This window comes from Ursus maritimus, unplaced genomic scaffold, assembly GCF_017311325.1.
Source record: "Ursus maritimus isolate PB19 unplaced genomic scaffold, ASM1731132v1 scaffold_18, whole genome shotgun sequence".
NCBI classification, from domain to species: domain Eukaryota; kingdom Metazoa; phylum Chordata; class Mammalia; order Carnivora; family Ursidae; genus Ursus; species Ursus maritimus.
This window is the reverse complement of record NW_024424230.1, coordinates 23,916,640-23,939,966: the sequence shown is the minus strand read 5'-3', so window position 1 is coordinate 23,939,966 and position 23,327 is coordinate 23,916,640. Positions and strand designations below refer to the sequence as shown.

Below are 23,327 nucleotides of genomic sequence, written 5' to 3'. Positions count from 1 at the left end.
GGCAAGGCATGGGTATCAGCAGACACTTTTAAAAGCACCCGAAGGACTATAAGATGAAACCGAGGCTGCGACCTGTTGACCTAGGGAGGGGAGAGATAAACAAGGACCCCAGTTCAAAAGTAACACCGCTGGCCCTGCTTTGGGTTCTAAGAATAGCGGTGATGGCAGGTAGCCTGCTACAGACTTACGAGGTGGATACTTCAGGTTTCTGGTGAAATCTGCACATCAGTGTTTTTCTATCTGTTTCCTACCCTATAACCCCAGCCTGTGCACTTGTTCTGTGATTTTGCTGTTTATTTTTATCTTTTTAAGAAGATTTTTATTTATTTAGAGAAAGCAAGCACAGAGGGAGGAGACCTCCTGCTGAGCAGGAAGCCTGATGTGGGACTCAATCCCAGGATGCTGGGATCATGACCTGGGCCTAAGGCGGACGCTTAATTGACTGAGCCACCCAGGTGCCCCTGGTCTCCTGTTTAATAGCACACAAATACTACTACCGGGTAACCAGAACCAGGTCTGAATGTGTTGAGATTCTTACTGCGTTTAGAATGAGAGCAAAACTGTGCAAGAATACATATAAAAGACACAGTGGCACAGAATAAGTGGAGAGCTGGAAGCGGACTCCCAAGGGCTGACAGGCTTGGTATGTGTGAGTGTAAATGTGCGATAAGCTTCCCATCCAGGCATGGATGCAGTGTTCTTAGCCTTAGTGGAAAAACTTGGTTTGGTGGTTTCAGCCCAATGTGGCAAATAGATCGTAAAGGATAAAGCAGTGTATTGACGGCTATAAACAGAGCAGTGCTAGGTTCTGTCTATATAAATAGAGAAACGGGCTTTGCCAGAGAGGTTTAAACTATCTGGTTGTCCCATATATTAACACGAACTGGGACCTGAATACACAGCTGTATTTTATGTTTTATGGTCTCCCAGCCTTTCCAGCCCCGGCACTTTCGGACAAATCGTTGTCCTCGTTTGAAGTTTTTGTTGTTGGGTTTTTGTGGGTATTTGCCTCATTCCATCTCTGAGCTTTGCAGGAAGACAGGTGTGATTCAAAACTTATGTTCTAAGGTGTTTCTTGTTGAGGAGTCCCTCAACAAGAGGGAGTCTTGCTGAGGAGTTCTAAGGTGTTTCTTGTTGAGGTTTGCAGGAGTTAAGTCATGCTTCTCCACTAAGGGGGGAGTGGGGGTGGTGGTAACCCACAAGACAACCCATAGTTAAGTTGCTAGAAGAATTTTGTTGGAAATGTTAGCTTTGAGTTTTGTTGCTCTAGTTCCTTTTTTTTTTTTTTTTTAAAGATTTTATTTATTTATTTGACAGAGATAGAAACAGCCAGTGAGAGAGGGAACACAAGCAGGGGGAGTGGGAGAGGAAGAAGCAGGCTCATAGTAGAAGAGCCTGATGTGGGGCTCGATCCCATAACGCCGGGACCACGCCCTGAGCCGAAGGCAGACGCTTAACCGCTGTGCCACCCAGGCGCCCCTGCTCTAGTTCCTAAAATAACTTGGAGGTGCTCTTCATTGGTCCATCTGATGTGAGAAACAGAGGCAGAAGAAAAAATTAAATTTCCTTACTACTTACAGCCCACTGACAAGTCCTTGAAACAGAGTGACATTCCTCTAGGAACTCAGCTGCCTCAATGTTAACAGTTTCCCAAGGGGAAAAGGCAATCGTAGCCCAACCCTCAGGATCCTGTTAAGTCTACTTTAACATATAAAAAATTCCTTTGGGAACCTCCATTTTCTCTAACCCCCAAAATACATATGTTGGCAATCATCCCCCAAGCATATGACCTACTGACAGACATCTGAGGGGTCTCATGACTAAGGTTTTATTAGACAGTAATAAATGACCTTTTACCAACAATACCTAGATCCCTCAAGGACCTGGAAACCCTGCTTCCAAATTCCCTAGAATAACCCCCTCACAATTTCCAAGTATATAATAGGCCACTCTTCATGACCCCAGTGAAGCTCTTTCTGCCCACAAGTCCCATCCCCGTGCTTTAATCAAACCACCTTTTTGCATGAAAGGCGTCTCAAGAATTCTTTCTTGGCCATTGGCTTTGAACCTTAACATCTTTCCTACATCACATCTACTGCCTTGATTCCTTGGATCTCACCCCTTTCACTTTAAGAAAAAACAAGTAAATGTTGCAGAGGTCTCTGTATTTGGCAACTGCCCTTTTGTAAGAAGCACTTTTCCTACGATCTCTGGGCTGTGAGATCAGGCTCAGGGCTAGGCCCTCTGCCCCACCCCCCACCCCAGGCATGTGCGTGCCGGCAAGCTGGCTTGCTCGTTCTCTCTCAAATACATAAAATCTTTTAAAAAGATTGTTGGTCAGGGGATATTCTTTTGCCAGGGTTTTCTGTTTTGGAGACACTTCTAATAGTCTCTAATGTCCAGACCGGTAAAATAGGTGCTTCATAAAATCAAGCAGTAGCCTGAGGTAATAGAATATTAGCCAGGAGTCAGGGGGTCTGGACTGGCATCTAATCTAGACTCTTCATTCACTAGCAGTGTGAATTTTGGCTTACCTCAAATTGCTCCTCTGGGAAGTTATCTGCAAATGGATTCACAAGTGCCTCATTTGTAAATAAAAGGAGTGGAGTAGTTATGACTGAGTTGTTAAATTCTAGCCCAATTGACTGAATAAAGGTAGTTTCTGGAGATCTTACGACAATACACACTTAGTTTTATGTAAATTCTGAATGTGGTCCTACCTGATACATATAAACCAGATGTCTTCTACTTTGGTCACTGTATTCCAGAAAGTAACTGTTTTTTTTTTTTGTTTTTTTTTTTGGTTACATATTCTCTAAGTGCTCCAGGGAAATGACTTTACGTCCCTTTTAACACCAAGATTTGTGCGACCAGCTTAGTACAGGAGGAAGAATACTGAACTAGAAGTCAGGGGATCCCCATTCTAGCCCAGGACTGTTACAGACTACCCGTCTCAGCTCTGAAACTTCTCTGGAGGTTTCCTCATGTGTTAAGAGAGGCCTGGAGTTCTACAAAATCTCTAGGGTTTCTTCTGGCTTTTTAACATTCCATAAATCTTAGTCAGAACTGACCTTCTTTAAAAAGTCCCTTTTTTTTTTTTTTTAAAGATTTTATTTATTTATTTGACAGAGATAGAGACAGCCAGCGAGAGAGGGAACACAAGCAGGGGGAGTGGGAGAGGAAGAAGCAGGCTCATAGTGGAGGAGCCTGATGTGGGGCTCGATCCCGGAACGCCGGGATCACGCCCTGAGTCGAAGGCAGGCGCTTAACCGCTGTGCCACCCAGGCGCCCCCTTAAAAAAGTTCCTATTCTTGTTTTATTTTTCAATTAAGGCATAACTGACATATAAAATACTAGTTTCAAGTGTACAACATAATGATTTGACATTTGTATATATTGCAAATTATTACCACAATAAGTCTAGTTAACATCTGTCATCATATATATATGATGAGGGAGCCAAAGGCTGCCTGAAGACAAAGATAAGCTGACAGCAACCTCCCCCTACACCCCCACCTTGGGTGGGACATGGGTGACATTCTTCCAGGAATCTCCCAACTATATATTGTTAAAACCTTGCCAGAGGGAAAAACCACCTTAACCTGACCCGGGCAAGGCCTCTGGTATCTAGTAGGTATCTGGTAGGTCAGTCCTCTTAACATATGAAAACCCTTTTGAAACCTCCCTTTTCCTTCTTGTATGTAATCACCATTCCTCAAGACCCCGGTGCAACCGCTCTTTCTACCCACGGGGACACCCCATGCTTTAATAAAACCACCATTTTGCACCAAAGACATCTCAAGAATTCTTCCTTGGTCGTCGGCTCCAGACCCCACCCCACCGAACCTCACCTATATTCCAAAACCACATCATATAGTTACCAAAAATTTTTTTCTTGCAAGGAGGACTGTGTGAGGCTAGGAGTGAATGGTCAAGAAAAGAATTCTTGAGACGTTTTATTAAAGCACAGGGACAGAACCTGTAGGCAGAAAGAGCTGCACTGGGATTGTGAGGAGTGACTGATTATACTTTTTAGTTAGTGGGTGTTAGAGCGTTAAGTCTTTAAGAAATTTGGAAGCAGGGCTTCCAGGACCTTGAGGGGCCAGCGGCCATTCAGATGAGGTTCTTTACTACCGTCTAGTAAAACAGAGTCTTGAGACCCTTCAGATGTATGTAAGTGGGCCACATGTTTGAAAGATGATTGCTAACATGTATCTTGGGTGGAGGTGTTTATGGTTCTCAGAGAACTAACTATAAAACTATAACAGAGCCCAATGGGGTTGAATCCCACAACCCTGAAATCATACCTGAGCAGAAACCAAGAGTCGGTCACTCAACTGACTGCACCACCCAGGTGCCCCTATTTTATTTGTTATTATTTTAATATCTTTTTTAAAGATTTTTATTTATTTATTTGAGAGAGAGAGAAAGCATGAGCAGAGTAAGGGGCAGAGGGAGCAGCAGACTCCCCACTGAGCAGGGAGCCCCATGCGGCTCGATCCTGGGACTCTGGAATTATGACCTGAGCCAAAGGCAGATACTTAAGCGGCTGAGACACCCAGGTGCCCCTGGTTGCCCTATTTTATTATTTATTTTTTACCTTTCCATTTTGTAAACAGGGCTTTTATTATATATACCTTTTTATGTGTGTTCCAGGATATTTCGTGTTAATTTTCTAAGTGAAGGAGGACAGTGTACTATTTTTTCAATGCAAACCTAAAATTATTTTTTAATTATATTTGAATTTAGTTGACGCACAATGTTACATTAGTTTCAGGTGTAGAACACGGTGTTTTCTACATTCTGCTGTGCTCCCCACAAGTGTAGCTAGCTAGCATCCCATTCCCATACCACTGACTCTACTCCTTATGCTGTGCCTTTTATTCCCATATCTTATTCATTCCATAACCGGAAGCTTCTATCTCCCACCCTCCCTCACCCAATTTTGCCCATTCCCCTGTAGCAACCATCAGTTTGCTGTCTGTATTTATAGGTCTGATTCTGCTTCTTTGTGTATCGATTTGTTTTTTTAGATTCCACATGAGTGAAATCATATGGTATTTGTCTTTCTCAGTTCGATTTATTTCACTTGGCATAATACCCTCTAGGTCCATCCATGTTGTCTCAAATGGCACAATCTCATCTTTTTTTATGTCTGCATAATATTCCATTGTATACATATACTCACACAGACACACCCCACATCTTCCTTAGCCATTCATCTACTGATGGACACTTAGGCTGCTTGCAGATCTTGGCTATTGTAAATAATCCTGCAGTAAACACAAGGGTGCATGTATCTTTTCGAATTAGTGTTTTCATGTTCTTTGGTTACATTACCCAGTAGTGGAGTTACTGGATCATATGGTAGTTCTATTTTTAATTTTTTAAACTCTATACTGTTTTCCACAGAGGCTGTACCAATTTACATTCCCACCAACAGTGTATGAGGGTTCCTTTTTCTCCACATCCTTGCCAACACTTGTTATTTCTTGTGTTTTTTATTTTAGCCATTCGGACAGGTATGAAGTGCTATCTTACTATGGTTTTCATCTACATTTCCCGATGATTCATGATGCTGAACATCTTTTCATGCATCTGTTGGCCGTCAGTATGTCTTCTTTGGAGAAATGTCTCCTCAGGTCCTCTGCCCATTTTTTAATTGGATTATTTGATATTTTTGGTGTTGAGTTGTGTAAGTTCTTTATGTATTTTGGATATTAACCCCTTTTTAGATATACCATTTGCAAATATCTTCTCCCATTCAATAGGTTGTCTCTTTGTTTTGTTGATGGTTTCCTTCACTGTGCAAAAGCCTTTTATTCTGGGGGCGCCTGGGTGGCACAGTCGTTAAGCGTCTGCCTTCGGCTCAGGGCATGATCCCAGTGTTCTGGGACTGAGCCCCACATAGGGCTCCTCTGCTATGAACCTGCTTCTTCCTCTCCCACTCCCCCTGCTTGTGTTCCCTCTCTCGCTGGCTGTCTCGCTCTGTCAAATAAATAAATAAAATCTTAAAAAAAAAAAAAAAAAGCCTTTTATTCTGATGTAGTCCCAATAGTTTATTTTTGTTTCCCTTGCCTTCGAAGAAGATGCATCTAGTAAAGTGCTGCATGGTTGATGTCAGAGAAATTTACTGCCTGTGTTCTCTTCTAAGATCTTTATGGTTTTGGGTTTCATATTCAGGTTTTCATCCATTTTATTTTATGTGTGGTATGAGAAAATGGTCCAGTTTCATTCTTTTACATGTAGCTCTCCAGTTTTCCCAGCACCATTTGTTGAAGAGACGGTCTTTTCCCCACTACATATTTTTGCCTCCTTTGTCATAGAGTAATTGATACGGTCAACTGATTTTAACAAGAGGGCCAAGACCATTCAACGGAGGAAAGAATGGTCTTTTCAACGAAGGGTGCTGGGACAGTTGGATAGCCACATGGAAAGAATGAAGTTGAACCTGTACCTCGAAACATACACAACAATTAAATAAAAATGAATCGACCTAGTGTCAGTGCTAGCACTATAAAAGAGTCTCAGAGGAAACAACAGGGGTGAATCTTCATAACCATGCATTTGGAAATGGATTCTTAGATATGACACCAAAAACATGAGAAACAAAAAATAAATAAAATTGGGCTTCATCAAAATGAAAAACTCTCATGTTTCAAAGGACACTATCAAGACGCGAAAAGACAATTTAGAATGGAATACAAGACAATTTATCATATATATGATAAAGGACTTGTATCCTGAATATATAAAGAACTCTTACAATTTAGTAACAGCACAATTAAAAATGAAAAGGATTTGAATAGATACCTCTCCAAGGAGAATATGGAAACGGCCAGTAAGCATAAGAAATGATGTTCAGCATCATTAGTCACCAAGGAAAGGGAAATCAAAACCAGAATAAGATATTATTTCACAGACACTAGGATGGCTATCATCAAAAAGTCAGACAATAACAAGTGTTGCCAAGGATGGGGAGAAAATGTAACCTTCAAACACTGCAGGTAGGATTATAAAAAGTTGCAGCTGCTTTGGAAAACAGTCTGAAAGCTCCCAAAAGAATTAAACATGGAGATACCATATAACCCAGCAATCCCACTCCTAAGTATACACCCCCAAAATGAAAACCTATGTCTACATAAAAACTTGTATATGATGTTCAAAGCAGTACTACGCATAATAGCAAAATGTGGAAACCACCCAAATGTGTATCAACAGAGTAAGAGAAAAGCAAAATGTGGTATTCCCTCCAATGGAGTATTATTCAGCCACAGAAATGAAAGAAGTCCGAGGAAACCATTACACCACCACTCACGCCGTGCTCTCTGGCTGCTGCCGACCCCCACCCTTGCCGATGGTGCACATTAAAGATCCCTCACCATGACTGACTCCAAGTACTTCACAACCAATGAAAAAGGAACAATCTTTGAATTTAAGGCTGAACTCAACAAGAAAAAGGATGATGGCCGTGAAGAAAGTGATTGCTGCTGTGGCTGTGGGCAAGGATGTCCACTCTCACTTTCCAGATGCAGTGAACCGTATGCAAACTGACAATCCAGAATTAAAGAAGCTCACATATCTCTATCTGATGAACTAGGCCAAGAGTCAGGCAGACATGACCATCATGGCTGCCAACAGCTTCGTGAAGCACTGTGAAGGTCCCAATCCTCTAATTTGGGTCTTGGCAGTCAGGACCACGGGGTGCATCCAGGTGGACAAGATTACAGAGTATCTCTGTGACCCCCTCCGCAAGTGCTTGAAGGGTAAACATCCCTATTTCAGAGAACAGCAGCAGTCTGTGTGCCAAAACTCCATGATATCAATGCCCAAATGGCAGAAGATCACGGACTTCTGGATTCTCTGTGGGATGTCATAGTAGATTTAAATCCAATGGTGGTGGCTAATGCTGTAGCAGCATTACCTGAAGTCAGTGAATCTCACCCAAACAGCAACCTACTCAATCTGAACCCACAGAACATTAACAAGCTGCTGACAGCCCGGAAGGAGTGCACTGGATGGGGCCAGACTTTCATTGTGGGCTGCCTGTCGAATTACAACCCTAAAGACGACGGGAAGCTTGCAGCATCTGTGAGCGTGTAACTCCCCGGCTACCTCAAGCCAACTCAGCAGTGGTGCTTTCAGCAGTAAAAGTCCTAATGAAGTTTCTAGAATTGTTACCCAAGACTCTGAGTACTACAATATGCTGCTGAAGGAGTTGGCCCCTCCACTTGTCACTTCGCTGTCTGCGAGACAGAGACGCAGCACGTCACCCTGAGGGATCTCAATCTAATTGTCCAAGAAAGACCCAAAATCTTGAAGCAAGAAATCAAAGTCTTCTTTGCGAAGTACAATGATCCCATCTATGATAAATCAGAGGAACTGGACATCATGATTTGTTTGGCATCCCAAGCCAACATGGCTCAGGTTCTGGCAGAATTAAAGGGCTATGCCACAGACGTGGATGCTGACTTTGCTTGCAGAGCTGCGCGGGCCATCAAAGTGCAGCAATCCACAGAGTGCAGTGCAAGCACACTGCTTGATCTCACCCAGACCCAAGGGAATTCTGTGGTCCAAGAGGCAACTGTTGCCATCAGGGACATCTTTCACAAATACTCCAACAAGTATGAAAGTATCATTGCCACTCTGTGTGAGACCTTAGACTCGCTGGATGACCCAGACGCTCCTATGATTTGGATGGTGGGAGAATACGCTGCGAGAACTGACAATGCAGATGAGTCCCTGGAGTGCTTCCTGGAGGGTCTGCATGACGACAGCCCAGGTGCAGCTCTCCGCTTACTGCCACAGTGAAGCTCTTTCTCAACAAACCATCAGAAACAAAGGAGCTGCTAAGTCTTGAGTGTGGCAACGCAGGATTCTGACAAACCTGACCTTCGAGACCGGGGCTATGTTTACTGGTGTCTTCTCTCAACAGACCCGACACAGGCAAAGCAGTAGTCTTGTCTGAGAAGCCACTGATGTCTGAGGAGACAGATCTTACTGTGCCACCTCTGCTGGGGGAGCTCATCTGCCACACTGGATCTTTGACCTTGGTGTCCCATAAGCCTCCCAGTGCTTTTGTGGAAGGAAGCCATGGAATCTGTCACAAACACTTGCCAATACATCATGGGGGCCATGATGCAGGTGACAGCCCTGTTGGCACCACCACTGCCACCAACCTGGAACGGCTCAGGTTACCCCTCTCAAGGTGACCTTCTAGACCTTTTAAACCTTAACCTCGGTCCCCCAGTCAATGTGCTTCAGGTGTCCTCCATACAGATAGGAACAGCATACCTCTTGGAAGGAGGACTAGATGGTCTGGTGGGACCCTTCCATCCCATCATCAGGGCCTCTAACCTTCGCTCCTCCACCTACTCCCCTGCCCCCTGTGGTCAGCAGGGGTCCCAATGACCTGTCAGCACCCTCCAGGGGATAGGCATGTGACCTGCTGGACATGTGGTTCCTAAGGCTGTCTGACTGCCTGCAGTAAAAGCTAACAGCTTGGGGGTTTTCAGAACATTCACTCACCACCAAGTGCACATCTATATGGAAATGAACTTCACCAACAAAGCTCTGCAGCACGTGACAGACTTTGCAATCCAGTCAAACCAGAGTAGCAGCTTTGGTGTGATCCCCAGCACTCCTCTGGTCAACCATACACCACTGATGCCAAACCAGCGTACGGATGTCTCCCTGCCTCTGAACACCTTCGATCCGGTCATGAAGATGCAACCTCTGAATAACCTGCAGGCGGCTGTAAAAAACAATAGTCTCGTCTTCTACTTCAGCTGTCTCACCCCACTCAATGTGCTTTCTGCGGATTTCAAAAGGGAGCGCCAGGTCTTCTGGAAACGTGGAAGGCTATTCCCAAGGAAAGAGAACTTCAGTTTCAGATTAAGGAATGTCAATTAAATGCTGACAGTTTACAGCAAACTGCAAAACGACAATGCTTACACTCTTACCAAGAGGAATGGGGAGGGGGAGGACATGCTGTACCAATCCTGGAAGCTCCATAACAGCATCCGGATTTTGGGTGAGCTACAGGAACCCCAAATTACATGCTGCTGCTGAAATGCAGAGCTCCCGAAGTCTCTCAGGACATCTATCGGGTCTATAACAGCAGTTCTGAAAAGCTAACAGATGGGTCCGGTGCCCTCCGGCCACCCTGTGACTGGTGCAAGCCAAGAACTCTTAACTGGAAGAAATCGTATTGCCAAGTAGACTCTGAAGCCAAACACGCTGAGGCCACACACCAAGGTAGTGACTGACATTACGGCACAACCTGTTGGATACTTTTAGTGTCTCGTGAACATTTGTAACCACTTCTTCGATCACTTTCCACCTCTTGTCACGTGCTGCTATCTGTCCTTACTTGTGAGCTTCTCCATAGTGTGCCGATGCCTTGCATTTTTGAGCATACTTTGATATTCTGTGATTGAGAGCTCATTTCGAAAGCAGAAAAGGACAAAAAATATTAAAGCAAAGAAAAATGTCACTGAAAAAAAAATGAAGTCCTTTAGATTCCACTACAAACAAAATCAGTTCCTGGTAGAAGCAAAATCTGAGTCACGGCTCTGGAACTTGGGGGGTGGAAACAACTGCACACCCCTTTCTGAGCCTTCTCCCTGCCCCAGGAGCTGAGCACTTGGGGGACGGGGTGGCAGCAGCCTCCAGTCTTCTCAGCCCGCCTCTCCTAGTATGGAACAACCACTTTCTGAGCCAGCCGAACAGTGACAGGGCCCCAGTACTCGCAGTGGCAACGCACTCCACGTTGAGCCTATTTCAAGAGCTGGGAGAAAGAAGGGAGCTCCCACTTATTGGCCACACTTCAAAGGAATACACAGCTTTCATTATCTGCAAATGAATGATCTATTTTGTCAACCTTAACATAGCAAGATAGAAGGTAAAGAAACTTATTTCCCATAACAAATACTGACCATGCTCCTACTGTTTAAGAAATTATAGGAGATGTGTTATATTGACTGGGTTTTCTACCCTCCTTAGTTGGTACACAGAGAGAACCAATTAACTTGAAAAAAAGTCAAGGAAATGAATCTAATGTTAAGAAGCAATGAAATATAACCCCAATGGGACAGATATACAGCTTCCAGATTATATGTGGCTTTGAATTATGTATGCCATTGCTTCTAGAGTCACAGGATTACTGAAATCATAAATACCTTTAACCATTATTAACGAATTCACATTAAGACATATTAAAGAAATTACCTTCTTAATAACATAAAGCACCAAGAACGAATACCTCCCTTCTGCCCTACTAACCTGTATGACATTGCCTACAATGACACTGTCAATGGTCTCAGGTGAGACCTTGCCTGCAGACAAAGCAGCCCTGGCAGCAAATTCAGTCAAGTCGGTCGCCGTGAAGTCTTTCAGAAGACCTCCATATGCTCCAAAGGGTGTTCGCTTAGCCGCAACAATGAACACACCTATTGTAATGAAGAGAGACTTGTAAGCAGTGACAGATTAGTGTCCCTAACATGCTTTAAATAATCTCACTATGTAACCTAGTATTAGGTACTATTTTCAATTAGAACTCAGACAATTTTTGTCACATAATAATATGTGGAACAAGTTATGCTCACAAAAGCAGTCTTTTTTTATTTTTTAAGATTTTATTTATTTGACAGAGAGAGACAGCAAGAGAGGGAACACAAGCAAGGGGAGTGGGAGAGGGAGAAGCAGGCTCCCCGCCGAGCAGGGAGCCTGATGCAGGGCTCGATCCCAGGACTCTGGGATCATGACCTGAGCCGAAGGCAGATGCTTAACGACTGAACCACCCAGGCGCCCCCAAAAGCAGTCTTTTAATGAAGGGGTATTAGTCTGAGCTATACACTGGCCCCAGAAACTACATGCTGCAATGTAAATCCATCTTGCTAGAAAACATTCTCGTCCTCAGGTGATTTACAATGCTAGAAATGTTTGTTTAAAACTAAAATGCTAGGACACCTGGGTCTCTCTCTCTCTCCCTCTGCCCCTCCCCCTGCTTATGCTCTCTCCCTCTAAATTTTTAAAATCTTAAAAAAAACCCAAACATTAAAAAATAAAAGAATGTTACTCCTAACATATACAACTATAATTTAGAACAGATCCAATTAATTTTTATGAATATTCAGATATTTACAAGACCATAAAAATATTATTTCAGTGCATTATAGATGTTTTGTTCTGATAGATGGGTTATTCTGTGCCACTATACCTTCCTCAGTTTTTGCAAATGTCCTCTAAACCTCTTTGATGAATAGTTTACCTATTTTTATATTGGTATTTTATTTCATTTTTCTTTCCCCTTCCCATGTCCTCTTCCTAATTTCATTACAGCCTCTGTGTGGTCATGGCTCCTATCTGATCAACTCTCCTGCAAATAATAATGACTACTGGAAGGCCTTGGAGAATGAACAAAACTAGGCAGATATGGAGGAGATATGGAAGAAGGGAACAGTACTGGGTGAGTGTCCAATTTATTTATAGCCTCTGACTTGAAGGCAAACAGTTCACACTACGTGAATGGCTAGAACACAGAAAACTCAGTCTTACTGGCTTGAAGACTTAAGAGAACTGAGTTCATGGCAACCACAGCCACTGGTAAATGAGAATGAATCTGCGAAAGGAAAGGACCACAGGCAGGAGCCCAAATCCTATAATACGAACTCTGCCTAAATATCTGGCTGACCCTTTAACCATGCACCTACAAACACCTTAGCTAAGGCTAACAGAACTGAACTTCGATTTGAGCTGTCGCCCTCTACAGGGGAGACAGAGTTTAAACCAACTGAGTTCAGCCAAATTAACTGCCTGCAAAAATAAATAGCCAACCAAACAATCAATAAATTAACATGCTCTGGAAGAACACAACAGAATTCGGGCTCTACAATGTTTCACATGCAACATCCATGCTACAATCCAAAATTGATGCACATATGAAGAAACAATATTATTCATTTTTTTTTAATTTTTAAAATTTTTTAATATGATTCATTCTTAAGAGAAAAGACAATCAACAGCGACCAACTCCAAGATGACCCAAATGTTAGAATTAGCAGACAAGGATTTTAAAAGCAGTTATCTATTGTAAATATATCTATTGTAAATATGCTTATAATAAAGGTTACGCCATCTCAGCAAAGAAACAAACTTTAAAAAATATCAGGGGCGCCTGGGTGGCACAGTGGTTAAGCATCTGCCTTCGGCTCAGGGCGTGATCCCGGCGTTGTGGGATCGAGCCCCACGTCAGGCTCCTCAGCTATGAGCCTGCTTCTTCCTCTCCCACTCCCCCTGCTTGTGTTCCCTCTCTCGCTGGCTGTTTCTATCTCTGTCAAAGAAAAGAAAAGAAAAGAAAAAAAGAAAAGAAAAGAGAGAGAAAGAAAGAAAGAAAGAAAAACAAACTGTAAAAAAAATCAAAATGGAAATTCTAAAACTGAAAGATATCTGAAATAAAAAATCCACTGAATGGGCTTAACAGAAGAATGAAAATGAAAGATTCAGTGACTAAACATAGGCACACGGAAATTTTATGATCTGAAGAGAGAAAAAAAAGAAAACAAGAAAGAGAACCTCAAAGTCTGACAAAGGAACAAAGGTAACTCAATGGAGAGAGGGCAGTCTTTTCAGCAAATGGTGCTGGAACAACTGGACATCCACATGCAAAAACTAATTAATTAAAAAATAAAATCTAGACACAGACCTTAAACCTTTCACAACAATTAACTCAAAATGGCTCATAGACTTAAATGTAAAATGCAAAACTATAAAGCTTCTACAAGATAATACAGGATAAAGTCTAGGTGACCATGGGCTTGGTGGTAACTTTTTAGATTCAACACCAAAGGTCTGATCCATGAAAAAAAAATGTGGTAAGGTCAATGTCATTAAAATTAAAAACTTCTACTCTGCAAAAGACACATTAAAGGAAATGAAAAGAACAAGTCACAAACTGAGACAGAATATTTAAAAAACACTTATTTGATTAATGACTGATATGCAATATACACAAATGATGTGGTTTTGGAATACAGGTGATGCGTGGCCCGGAGCCAACGACCAAGAAAGAATTCTTGAGATGTCTTTGGTGCAAAATGGTGGCTTATTAAATCATGGGGATAGGACCCGTGGGCAGAAAGAGCTGCTGCGCCGGGATCTTGAGGAGTGGCTGATTATATACTCAGGAGTTGGGGAAGTAAGGAAAAGGGAGGTTTCCAAAGAACTTTTTTTTTTTTTAAGGTTCTATTTATTTATTTGAGAGAGAGAATGAGAAAGCATGAGAGGGGGGAGGGTCAGACGGAGAAGAAGACTTGCTGTGGAGCAGGGAGCCCGATGTGGGATTGGATCCTGGGACTCCAGGATCATGGCCTGAGCGGAAAGCGGAATGAGCCACCCCGGTGCCCCTCAAAAGAAATTTTCATATGCTAAAGAGGGTCGACCTACAAGATACCTACAAGATACCAGAAGCCTAGCCATTGTCAAGTTAAGGTTGTTTCCCCCTCTAGTGAGGTAGCAACATGAAGACAGTTGGGAGATTCCTGGAAGATGTCACACAGGTCCCGCCCAGGAGTGGGAGGGGAGGGGTTTTGCAGGGTGTCAGCTTCTGCTTTGTCTTCAGCCAGCCTTCTGCTCCCTCATTACAAATATATCTTAAAATTCAACAAAAGAAAATCAACAACCCAGTTAAAAAGTGGGTAAAAAATCTTAACAGACACCTCATGAAAGATGACATAAAGATGGCAAACAGCCCTTTGAAAATATACAACATCCTAAGTCATTAGGGACATACAAAATGAGATACCACTACACAACTATTAGAATGGCTAAAATCCAAAACACCAACGCCCCCAAATGCTGGTGAGGATGCAGACAAAAAAACTCTTTCACTGCTGCTGAGAATGCAAAAGACAAGGACTTTGCAAAACAGTTTGGCTGTTTCTTATAAAACCAGAACAAAACCGACCCTACCCATATGATCTAGCAATCGCTGTTCCTATGTATTTATACAAATGAGTTGAAGAGTTATATCCACACAACCTACACACGAATGTTTACAGCAGTTGTATTCATAACTGCCAAAACTTGTAAGAAACCAAGATGTCATTCAGTAGGTGAATGGATGTGGCACATCCATATAATAGGACATCATTCAGCAATAAAATGAGCTGTCAAGTCACGAAAACACCAGGAGGAAGCTTAAATGCACACTGTTAAGTGAAAGAAGCCAATCTTAAAGGGCTACAGACTGTATGATTCCAACTATATGCCACTGGGAAAAGGCAAAACTATGGAGACAGTATAACGGTCGGTGGTTGCCAAGGGACTTGGCAAAGATGTGCTGATGTGACAGCATAGACAAAACCTCCCACTAGAACGCCAGACAGGAACACTGCCTTCCCGGAGGTCCCAGTTAGGTTAAATATTAACTCACTTAATTAGAGCAACTACAGACAGCAACCAGAACAAATTAAGGAAAACCGCTGCTGATGAGGTTTTGGGACACTGGTGAGGTGAGATGGGGTGGAGCCTGGAGCTGACGACCAAGAAAAAATTCTTAAGATGCCTTTGGGGCAAAATGGTGGTTTATTAAAGCACGGGGACAGGACCCGTGGGCAGAAGGAGCTGCACCAGGGTCATGAGGCGGGGCCCATTATATACCCTCAAGTTGGGAGGGGGTTCGGGATAGCGTTATAAGTCTCTAAGGAATTTTGGAAGCAAGGTTTCCAGGACCTTGAGGGGGTAGCTATTGTTGGGAAAAGGTCATTTATTACCGTGTAATAAAACCTTAGTCATGACACACTTCGGATGTATATCAGTGGGCCATATGCTTGGGGGATGATTGCCAACACGTATCTTGGGGGGGGTTAGAGATAAAGGAAGTCTCCCAAGGAATTTTTATGTTAAAGTGGACTTACAGGATCCTGGGGAGGGGGGGGGGGGCTCAGCCTAGGATTGCCTTTTGCCCTTAGCAAAGTATTAATATTGAGGCACTTAAGTCCCTAGAGGAATGTCACTCTGCCTGTTTCAAGGACTTGTCAATGGACTGGAGGCAGTAAGGAAATGTAGTAATTTTTCTCCTCCCTTTGTTTCCCACATCACTGCTACAGCATCCATCTCAGTTTCTAGATTAAAATAGCTAGGCAGGCACGCCTAGGTGTCTTGAAAGATACACAGACATTCCCAAAAAAGCCAAATAACGGTAAAAGCACTATTCCTTGGGTGCAACCACCTTGTACAGGGATGCTAATAAAAAACTGGGGGATCGGTTCTTGTTCCTTAAACTTAAAATTCCACCGACTGTGACCATCTGTTCGGTGAAGGGAGTTTACACACTTTTTTTTTTTAAGTTCCTAACCCTAGAATTTATATACTAGTGTGACTGCAGTTTCCTGGAGTCAACTTAAAGTAGTGAAAGGGAATGAGCTGGTCTTCCAACAGAATGCCACCACGCATGTGGTGGAACAGGCCACTGGGGCGGAAGTTCCCCGGAGACCCTGAAAGACCGTCAATTCCTCCCCCACAAACTTCGGCATCCCGGACCTGTGCAGAGGCGGGGGACTCTTCTGCGAAGCAGCCCTCCTCCCCAGGCCCCCCGGTGCTTCCGGCGCCGCCAGTCTGCCTAACAGCTGAAAAGAACGGGGCGGGGGTGGGGTGGTCTGCGCGAAGAAGGGTAATGACCTTCAAGGTCGGAAGCAAATCTTGGTCTCTACCCTCAGCTGGAAACTGCACCAAAATCGCTGTCGCTAGTGCCCTACAAGTATGTTTTCTCCTTGACCCGACAATCCTTCCGGGTTGGGCTTTTATCAAGCCCCCTACAGATGACCCCAGCGACGCTCACCTCGGAGCAGGGCCATGGCCGCAGCGCGAAACGACGCAGGACTTCCACTCCAGCGATGAGGAAGGGCGCCTACCCAACTCCAGGCCTTAAAGCTGGGGGCGGCGCCCCGCGAGGCCCCGCCCCCGCCCTTTCACCCACTTTCCGACCTCTCCTCTGGCTGGTCCGAGCTCATCGCCCCCTCGGCCAGACGCGGCCTTCCGCGTGCCTTCACCTGGGAACCACAAAGTCCGCTAACAGCCGGGCCCTGCAGAAGAGATCGTTCCCTGCCAGCGCATTTCTTCCTCACGCTTTACCTCTCTTTTCCAAAGCGAGACCTTGACTTGACCCCACGCTGTCCATCCTGTCCCTGGCCTCTACAACCCGCCCCCCGCCCCGTAATCCCGCCTCGAATGTTCCCTTCATCCCAAGGCAGCCCTCCCGGGGCTGGCGGGGAGGGGGCGCGGGCGAGGGGGCTGGCGCGGGGGCCGGAAGTCCGGGAGGCCGGGCGCGGAGGACGGCGCGAGGGGATTGGCTGCGCCTCTGCCGCGGGCTGCGGGGTGCGGCTGCGCGGAGGGGCAGAGGCCCAGGCCGCTGGGCCTGAGAGGGGCGTCGAGACTTGGTGCGGGTTGCGGGTGGGGATGGGCGTCCGAGGGATGTAGCGAGTGTCGGGGGACAGGGAGTCCCCGAGTCCCCAATGTAGCCCCCAGATGAGCTCGCAGTATTTTCCTTATATGATCGGGCCCCGTTGCTGGCGGCGCCGCTGGCCCGGAGCCTGAGAGGATTATAAAAACGTTTCAGATGAAGTGTGGCTGGGGACCGGGGCGGGGAGATGAGGGAGAGTTAGGGAGGCCTCTGCCGCTGGAACTGTGAGCCCTGGTCGATGATGACAGGACCACTGCGCAATCTGAGTTCTGGGAACCAGGTGATGGAGTGTGTGCTGAGCACGGGCTGAGACCGGGCGAGCAGGAGAGCCGCAGAGCGGGGGCGCGGGGACGCGGGGCGGGTTTCTGTGCCTAGGAGGCTGCGGTGGATCGCCTGGAGGTTTCTGTGAACCCTCAGGGCTTGCCTGCCCTGGACTCTTGCTTTCAGGCTCCTGTAGCCTTCTTGCAAGGTATCCATCATTTTTATTATGAAAACATTTTAACATACAGAGAACTGGAAGCGTTTCTGCAGTGAACACCCATACATCCACCACCTGTATTCTGCAGTAGTGAACATTTTGCCATATTTGCCATGTCACATCTGTCCTTCTAACAACAAACCACTTTATTTTTCTAATGCAGACCTTAATACGGTAGTCTCCCCCGCCCAATGGGGGGAGGGGAGGGAGACATGGTCCCAGACCCCTAGGCAGTGCCCGAAACCAGATAGTACCAAGCCCTAAGTTTTTTTTCCTTTATGTACATACCTATGATAAAGTTTATGATTTAGGGACAGTATGAGATTAACAGCAATAATAAGACATAATATCCTGTAGTAAAAGTTACCCGACGGGCACCTGGGTTGCTCAGTCTAGTTAGGCCTCTAACTCATGATTTTGGCTCAGGTCATGATCTCCTGTTGGTGAGATGGGGCCCTGGTTCAGGCTCCCACCTGGGGGTGGAGCCTGCTTAAGGTTCTCTTTCTCTCTCCCCTTCAGCCCCTCCTCCCTCGTTTTCTCTTTCTCTCAAAAAAAAAAGTTATGTGAATGTGGTCTTTATTTTTTAAGATTTTATTTATTTGAGAGAAAGCACGAGCACAAGCTGGAGGAGGGGCAGAGGGAGAAGCAGACTCCCCGCTGAGCATGACCTGAGCCAAAGGCAAATGCTTAACCGAGTCACCCAGGTGCCCCCAATCTTTAAAATCTTAACTCTGGGAACACTTGGCTTGGGTTCTGTTAGATGTCAATATTTATTTATGGTTTTTCTTAAAATTTCCATGTAGTCAAATGTGCAAATCTTTGTTTTTTTTTAATTTTATTTGTTAGCACAGCAGGTGCAGCAGCAGAGGCAGAGGGAGAAGCAGGCTCCCTACTGAGCAAGGAGCCCAATGCGGAACCCAATCCCAGGACCCTGGGATCACAACCCGAGCCAAAGGCAGACACTTAACCCACTGAGCCACCCAGGTGTCCCAAATGTGCAAATCTGAGATTGGTTGAATTTCACAAGTGTATACACTCTTATAAGCCATACTACCATCAGCAATAAAACTATGATTAAAACATGTTCACCATCACAAAAAAATCACTTTATTTCCCCTTCCCACCCTCTACCTCCCTGTCTCCCATTGTTCTGTTTTTCTCACCATCTACTGCAGTTTGACCCTCAGATTTATTCCTTTTCTCCTGTTACTTTAAATTGAATGAATGCAGGAAACGATAGCTGACTGAATACATAGGCAAGCTCTGAGGGTTATAAACTTTTAAAAAAATGTAAAGTACGTTCCCACAACAAGTGTGTATAGCCAATAGAATTCTGACTGAGATCAAAGCTTCTCACCAACCAGATGATTTTTTTCACCTGCATCTTCTGGATAATGAACAGGGAGTGATAATAAAAGCTACCGTTTTTTGGATACAGTGTACCCAGCATTGTGCCAGGCACTTACATATAGTTTTATAACTTTTATACCCAGGTGATATAATAATTATATAAAATGGAATAATATACAATTCCTATACATTGGACAAATCCTAACTGAGGGACAGTCTACAACCCCATGAGATAGATGGGTTTTTTTTCCCTCTCTCATTTTATAAATGATGAAGCTTAGGCCCAGAGAAACCAAAGAACTTGCGAAGGCCTCCAATCTAGAAAATTGCTGAACTAGAATTTTGAATCCTTGATTCTCAAATGCCCAAGGCCTGTTGTCTTCAGGACTTACAGGATGTGGAATATAGTAGGGGGGTAGAGAAGCCAACAGGTATCATTACCTAAGGTCTCTTACACAAAATGAAAGGAGGTGAATGTTAAGTGAATCTTCCTTGGAGGAAGAAATAAAAGTATTTGGGAAGAAATCCTGTTAAGGATGACTTTCTATATTTTCTAGTATACAGTGGCTTAGGTTCTGAAGGTTTGTTTGCTTTTTTCTGCAGGGCAGGGTATGTGTGGGAGATAAAGTGGTTTCAGGTAGGTGGAGAGGTGAGGCACTGTGTCAGTACTAAATGTTCACCTTTTCCCAGGGTTCCTACAGGAAATGATTTGAGTATTTTTTCAATCCTCTCAAGGACAATACAGAGCGAGTACCGTTCTAGGTGTAGAAGTTGTTATTACATTGCATATAATGGAAACCTCGGGGCATTGGACTTGATTTGGGTTTGACAGCTAGTAACTCAGTTCTAGTATTTTTTTGCCGTTATAGTTCCTGAGTTAAAGGCTTATTTTTCCTTTAGGGCTAATTATCAACTGGGGTGCTTTTGGCAGCAAATAACAGAAGACTTGACCTAAAATGGCTTAAACATTAAGGATTTTTTTTATTGTTTCACATAACAGGAAGCCTCCAAGTATTACCATGTCATCGAGCATCTAGGCTTTTGGTTGCTACAGCTGTAGGCATCATGTCTGCACCAAACCATGTTCAGATGGGGGAAGGTGAGTGTTTATTGATGTGGTTTGGAGTGGTGGGGTGGTGGAATTCAGAGCCCACGGCCAAGAAAGCATCCTTGAGATGTCTTTTGCAAAATGTGGTTTTATTAAAGCATGAGGACAGGACCCATGGGCAGGAAAAGCTGCACTGGGGTTGTAAGAAGTGACTGTATATATAATTTTCTATCCTGTGGAGGGGAGGGTGATGTTAGGGCTCCATGAAATTGAGTCTATAGGTTTCTGGAGATGGCTTTTTTCTTGTAAATCATTCAGACAGTTGCAAAATGTTGGAGACTCGTGTCCTGCAGGACTGTGATCTCTATCATTTAACCGTTTGTTTTTCCCTTTTCTTTGCTGGAAAGCAGCCAGGCGTGCCTGGGGAATGTCCCATATAGGGGTGTGGAGGGGTGTCCCTCCCTCATCATTTGTTTTATCTCTTTATCAAGAAGCAACATCTTTCTCTTCTGTTTCGTTGGCCAGAATTGAGTTGTATGCCCATGACCTAGCTGCAAAAGTGGCTGGAAAAAATTTTCTGTCTTTTTCAGTTTCTATCTTGGAAAGCAGGCTCTGCCAGTAAGGATGAAAGCTGGAGAAAAGGCTGTTGAGTCGGCGGCCATCAGTGCCAGGCACAACGGCCTTTATAAACAATTACACAGACTGTCACGTAACCTACACTCTCTCATATTGCATACTGACATCTCTAAATTGCTTCGATGAACTTGGACTTGTCTATCTTCGCTCATAATTGAGAAATTGGAGCTCTGGCCTTTTGTACTACCTGTCAATCAAAAGTTCTACTCTAGCGGTGTCCTCTCATTGGATGAACGGCACTGTGCAATTGCTCAGATTTACTACGAAATTCAATGTTGATATTAATTTAAAACAAGTAGCAAATAGAAAAATTAAAATGCTGCTCATTGGGTATAGTGCCTAGCACACAGGAGGTACTCAATAATTATTTGTGGCATTAAGCAATGCTACTCATAAAATTAAAGCCAAAATAGAATTGTTTTGGTGAGCCAAAACATGTATTTTATCTCAAGTTGGCGCTTAATGAACTTAAGCCAAACTGTGTGTTTTGTAATGGAGAAAATAAAAACCAGAAAGAGAATGTAAAGTGAATTATGCCGAAAAGTGAGATACAGGGGTGGAGGAAATAAACAGATCTTTAAAAGTTATGGAGTTTTTCAGACTCTTAACTCTAGGGAACAAACTGAGGGTTGCTGGAGGAGAAGTGGGTGGGGGATGGGGAACATGGGTGATGGGCATTAAGGAGGGCACTTGATGTAATGAGCACTGGGTGTTATATGCAACTGATGAATCACTAAACTCTCTGAAATTAAAAAAATAGTAATAAAATCTTACAGTTGAAGTCTAAAAAGAAAAAAAAGATATGCCACCCTCCAAACATGCCAAAAAATAAATATAAAAAAATAAAAGTTATGGGTTTTTCATTAAAACTTTCTTATAGTTCAAATGCAGAGAAAATTCTTTGTACAACTAGTGATTAGGGATATAGTGTCCTTTAATAAGAGAAGGAAGGTTCTATTCAATTTGCCTTCCACATATTTATTAAGATTCCATCACTAAGTATCACAATCTCCCACCTGATACCCTGCAAATCACTGGCAGCAAGTCCCTCCAAATTTACTAAGTTTTCTCTAATTAGAAATGTCACTAAAATGGGTGGATCCTAAAACCATTTGCTAAAGGTTTACACATATAAAAACATGTTAATATATGTAAAGACATTTTACATAGTCTCAGTATCACAAAGAGGAAAATGAACCTTTACAGTAGAGAAATCTTAGGAATATTACCACCTTAACCAAATGACCAAACTTCACATCACCAATAATGGGACAAAATGATGCCATGTCATCGGGGCACTGGGGACACAACTTCACCTATGTAGGATCTCTCCAAAAAATGTCTGCCTGGAATCCCATCCTAAAGAAATTATCAGACAAATCCAAATTAAGGGATAGTCTGCAAAACGACTGACCTAAACTCTTCAAAGATGTTGACGTGAAAAACAAAAAAAGCCTGGGAATGGTATCAGATAAAAGGAGCTGGAGAATGACAATTACATTTAATGTGGGATCTTTCACTGAAACCTGGATTAAAGACAACCCTAAAAAAACAACAACAAAAAACCAAAACAAAAAAATTCTGTTCTAAAGAACAGAATTGGAACATTTGGGGGAACTTTAATATAAGTTATATGAGTTAGTTGTGTTGATGTAACTTTTCCTGATTATGTTAATTATATTGTAGTAATGTGGGAGATTGTCCTTTGTTCTTAGAAGTGACGCGGTGAGTCATGATGTCTGCAATTCATTTTCAAATGACTCAGGAAAAAAAATGTGTGTAAATACCCTGGCAGAGAGAGAAAGCAAATATAGCAAAATATTACCAGTTAGGGAATCTAAAGGGAGGAATATATGGTTGTTTTATTGTTCTACTTTTATAACTTTTCTGTAGGTTTTTAACTTTCTCAATATAAGAATGAGAGAAAAGGTATCTTTCGAGGAAGTCTCAAAATTATCTGAAACAAATTATTTTCTAAAATATGTAGTCCTTTTCATGTTTAACTGTATAATCATTACATATCACACTACACTATGCATATCAAAGGTTTGGTTTTTTTTTTTAAGATTTTATTTATTTAGTTGACAGAGATAGAGACAGCCAGCGAGAGAGGGAACACAAGCAGGGGGAGTGGGAGAGGAAGAAGCAGGCTCATAGCAGAGGAGCCCGATGTGGGGCCCGATCCCACAACGCCGGGATCACGCCCTGAGCTGAAGGCAGACGCTTAACCACTGTGCCACCCAGGCGCCCCATTAACTGGCAGTATTTTTTAAAAGAAGATTTTATTTATTTGAGAGAGAGAGCTCGAGAGGCTGAGGGGGGTGCGTGGCAGGCAGAGAGAGAAGCAGACTCCC

At 43.6% G+C, this 23,327-nt stretch overlaps 1 protein-coding gene, 1 long non-coding RNA gene, 2 other non-coding genes and 1 pseudogene across 5 annotated transcripts in view; 4 read left to right on the top strand and 1 right to left on the bottom strand.

Annotated features, from left to right (window-relative positions):
* ACAA2 (acetyl-CoA acyltransferase 2) overlaps nt 1-17,211 on the bottom strand; it is a 33,213-nt gene extending 16,002 nt beyond the window's left edge. Inside the window, exons 1-2 of one of the 2 annotated variants that reach the window (XM_008691936.2) lie at nt 16,841-17,211; nt 11,284-11,450 (exon numbers count right to left, since the gene is read on the bottom strand). In XM_008691936.2, coding sequence (XP_008690158.1) covers nt 11,284-11,450; nt 16,841-16,856 — 183 coding nt within the window. In that variant the 5' untranslated portion in view covers nt 16,857-17,211. The remainder of the gene's footprint in view (nt 1-11,283; nt 11,451-16,840) is intronic. The other variant, XM_008691927.2, reaches the window with a different exon arrangement.
* On the top strand, nt 5,977-11,276 carry LOC121103249 (annotated as a pseudogene).
* A 155-nt stretch (nt 17,212-17,366) lies between the features above and the next one.
* LOC103664113 lies at nt 17,367-21,560 on the top strand. The gene is made up of 3 exons (XR_568935.2): nt 17,367-17,930; nt 20,290-20,388; nt 20,928-21,560. It is a non-coding gene; the product is annotated as an uncharacterized LOC103664113 (long non-coding RNA).
* On the top strand, nt 17,500-17,641 carry LOC121103311. The gene has a single exon (XR_005835465.1).
* LOC121103308 lies at nt 17,694-17,776 on the top strand. Its single transcript, XR_005835462.1, has one exon.
* Nucleotides 21,561-23,327: the final 1,767 nt, after the last annotated feature.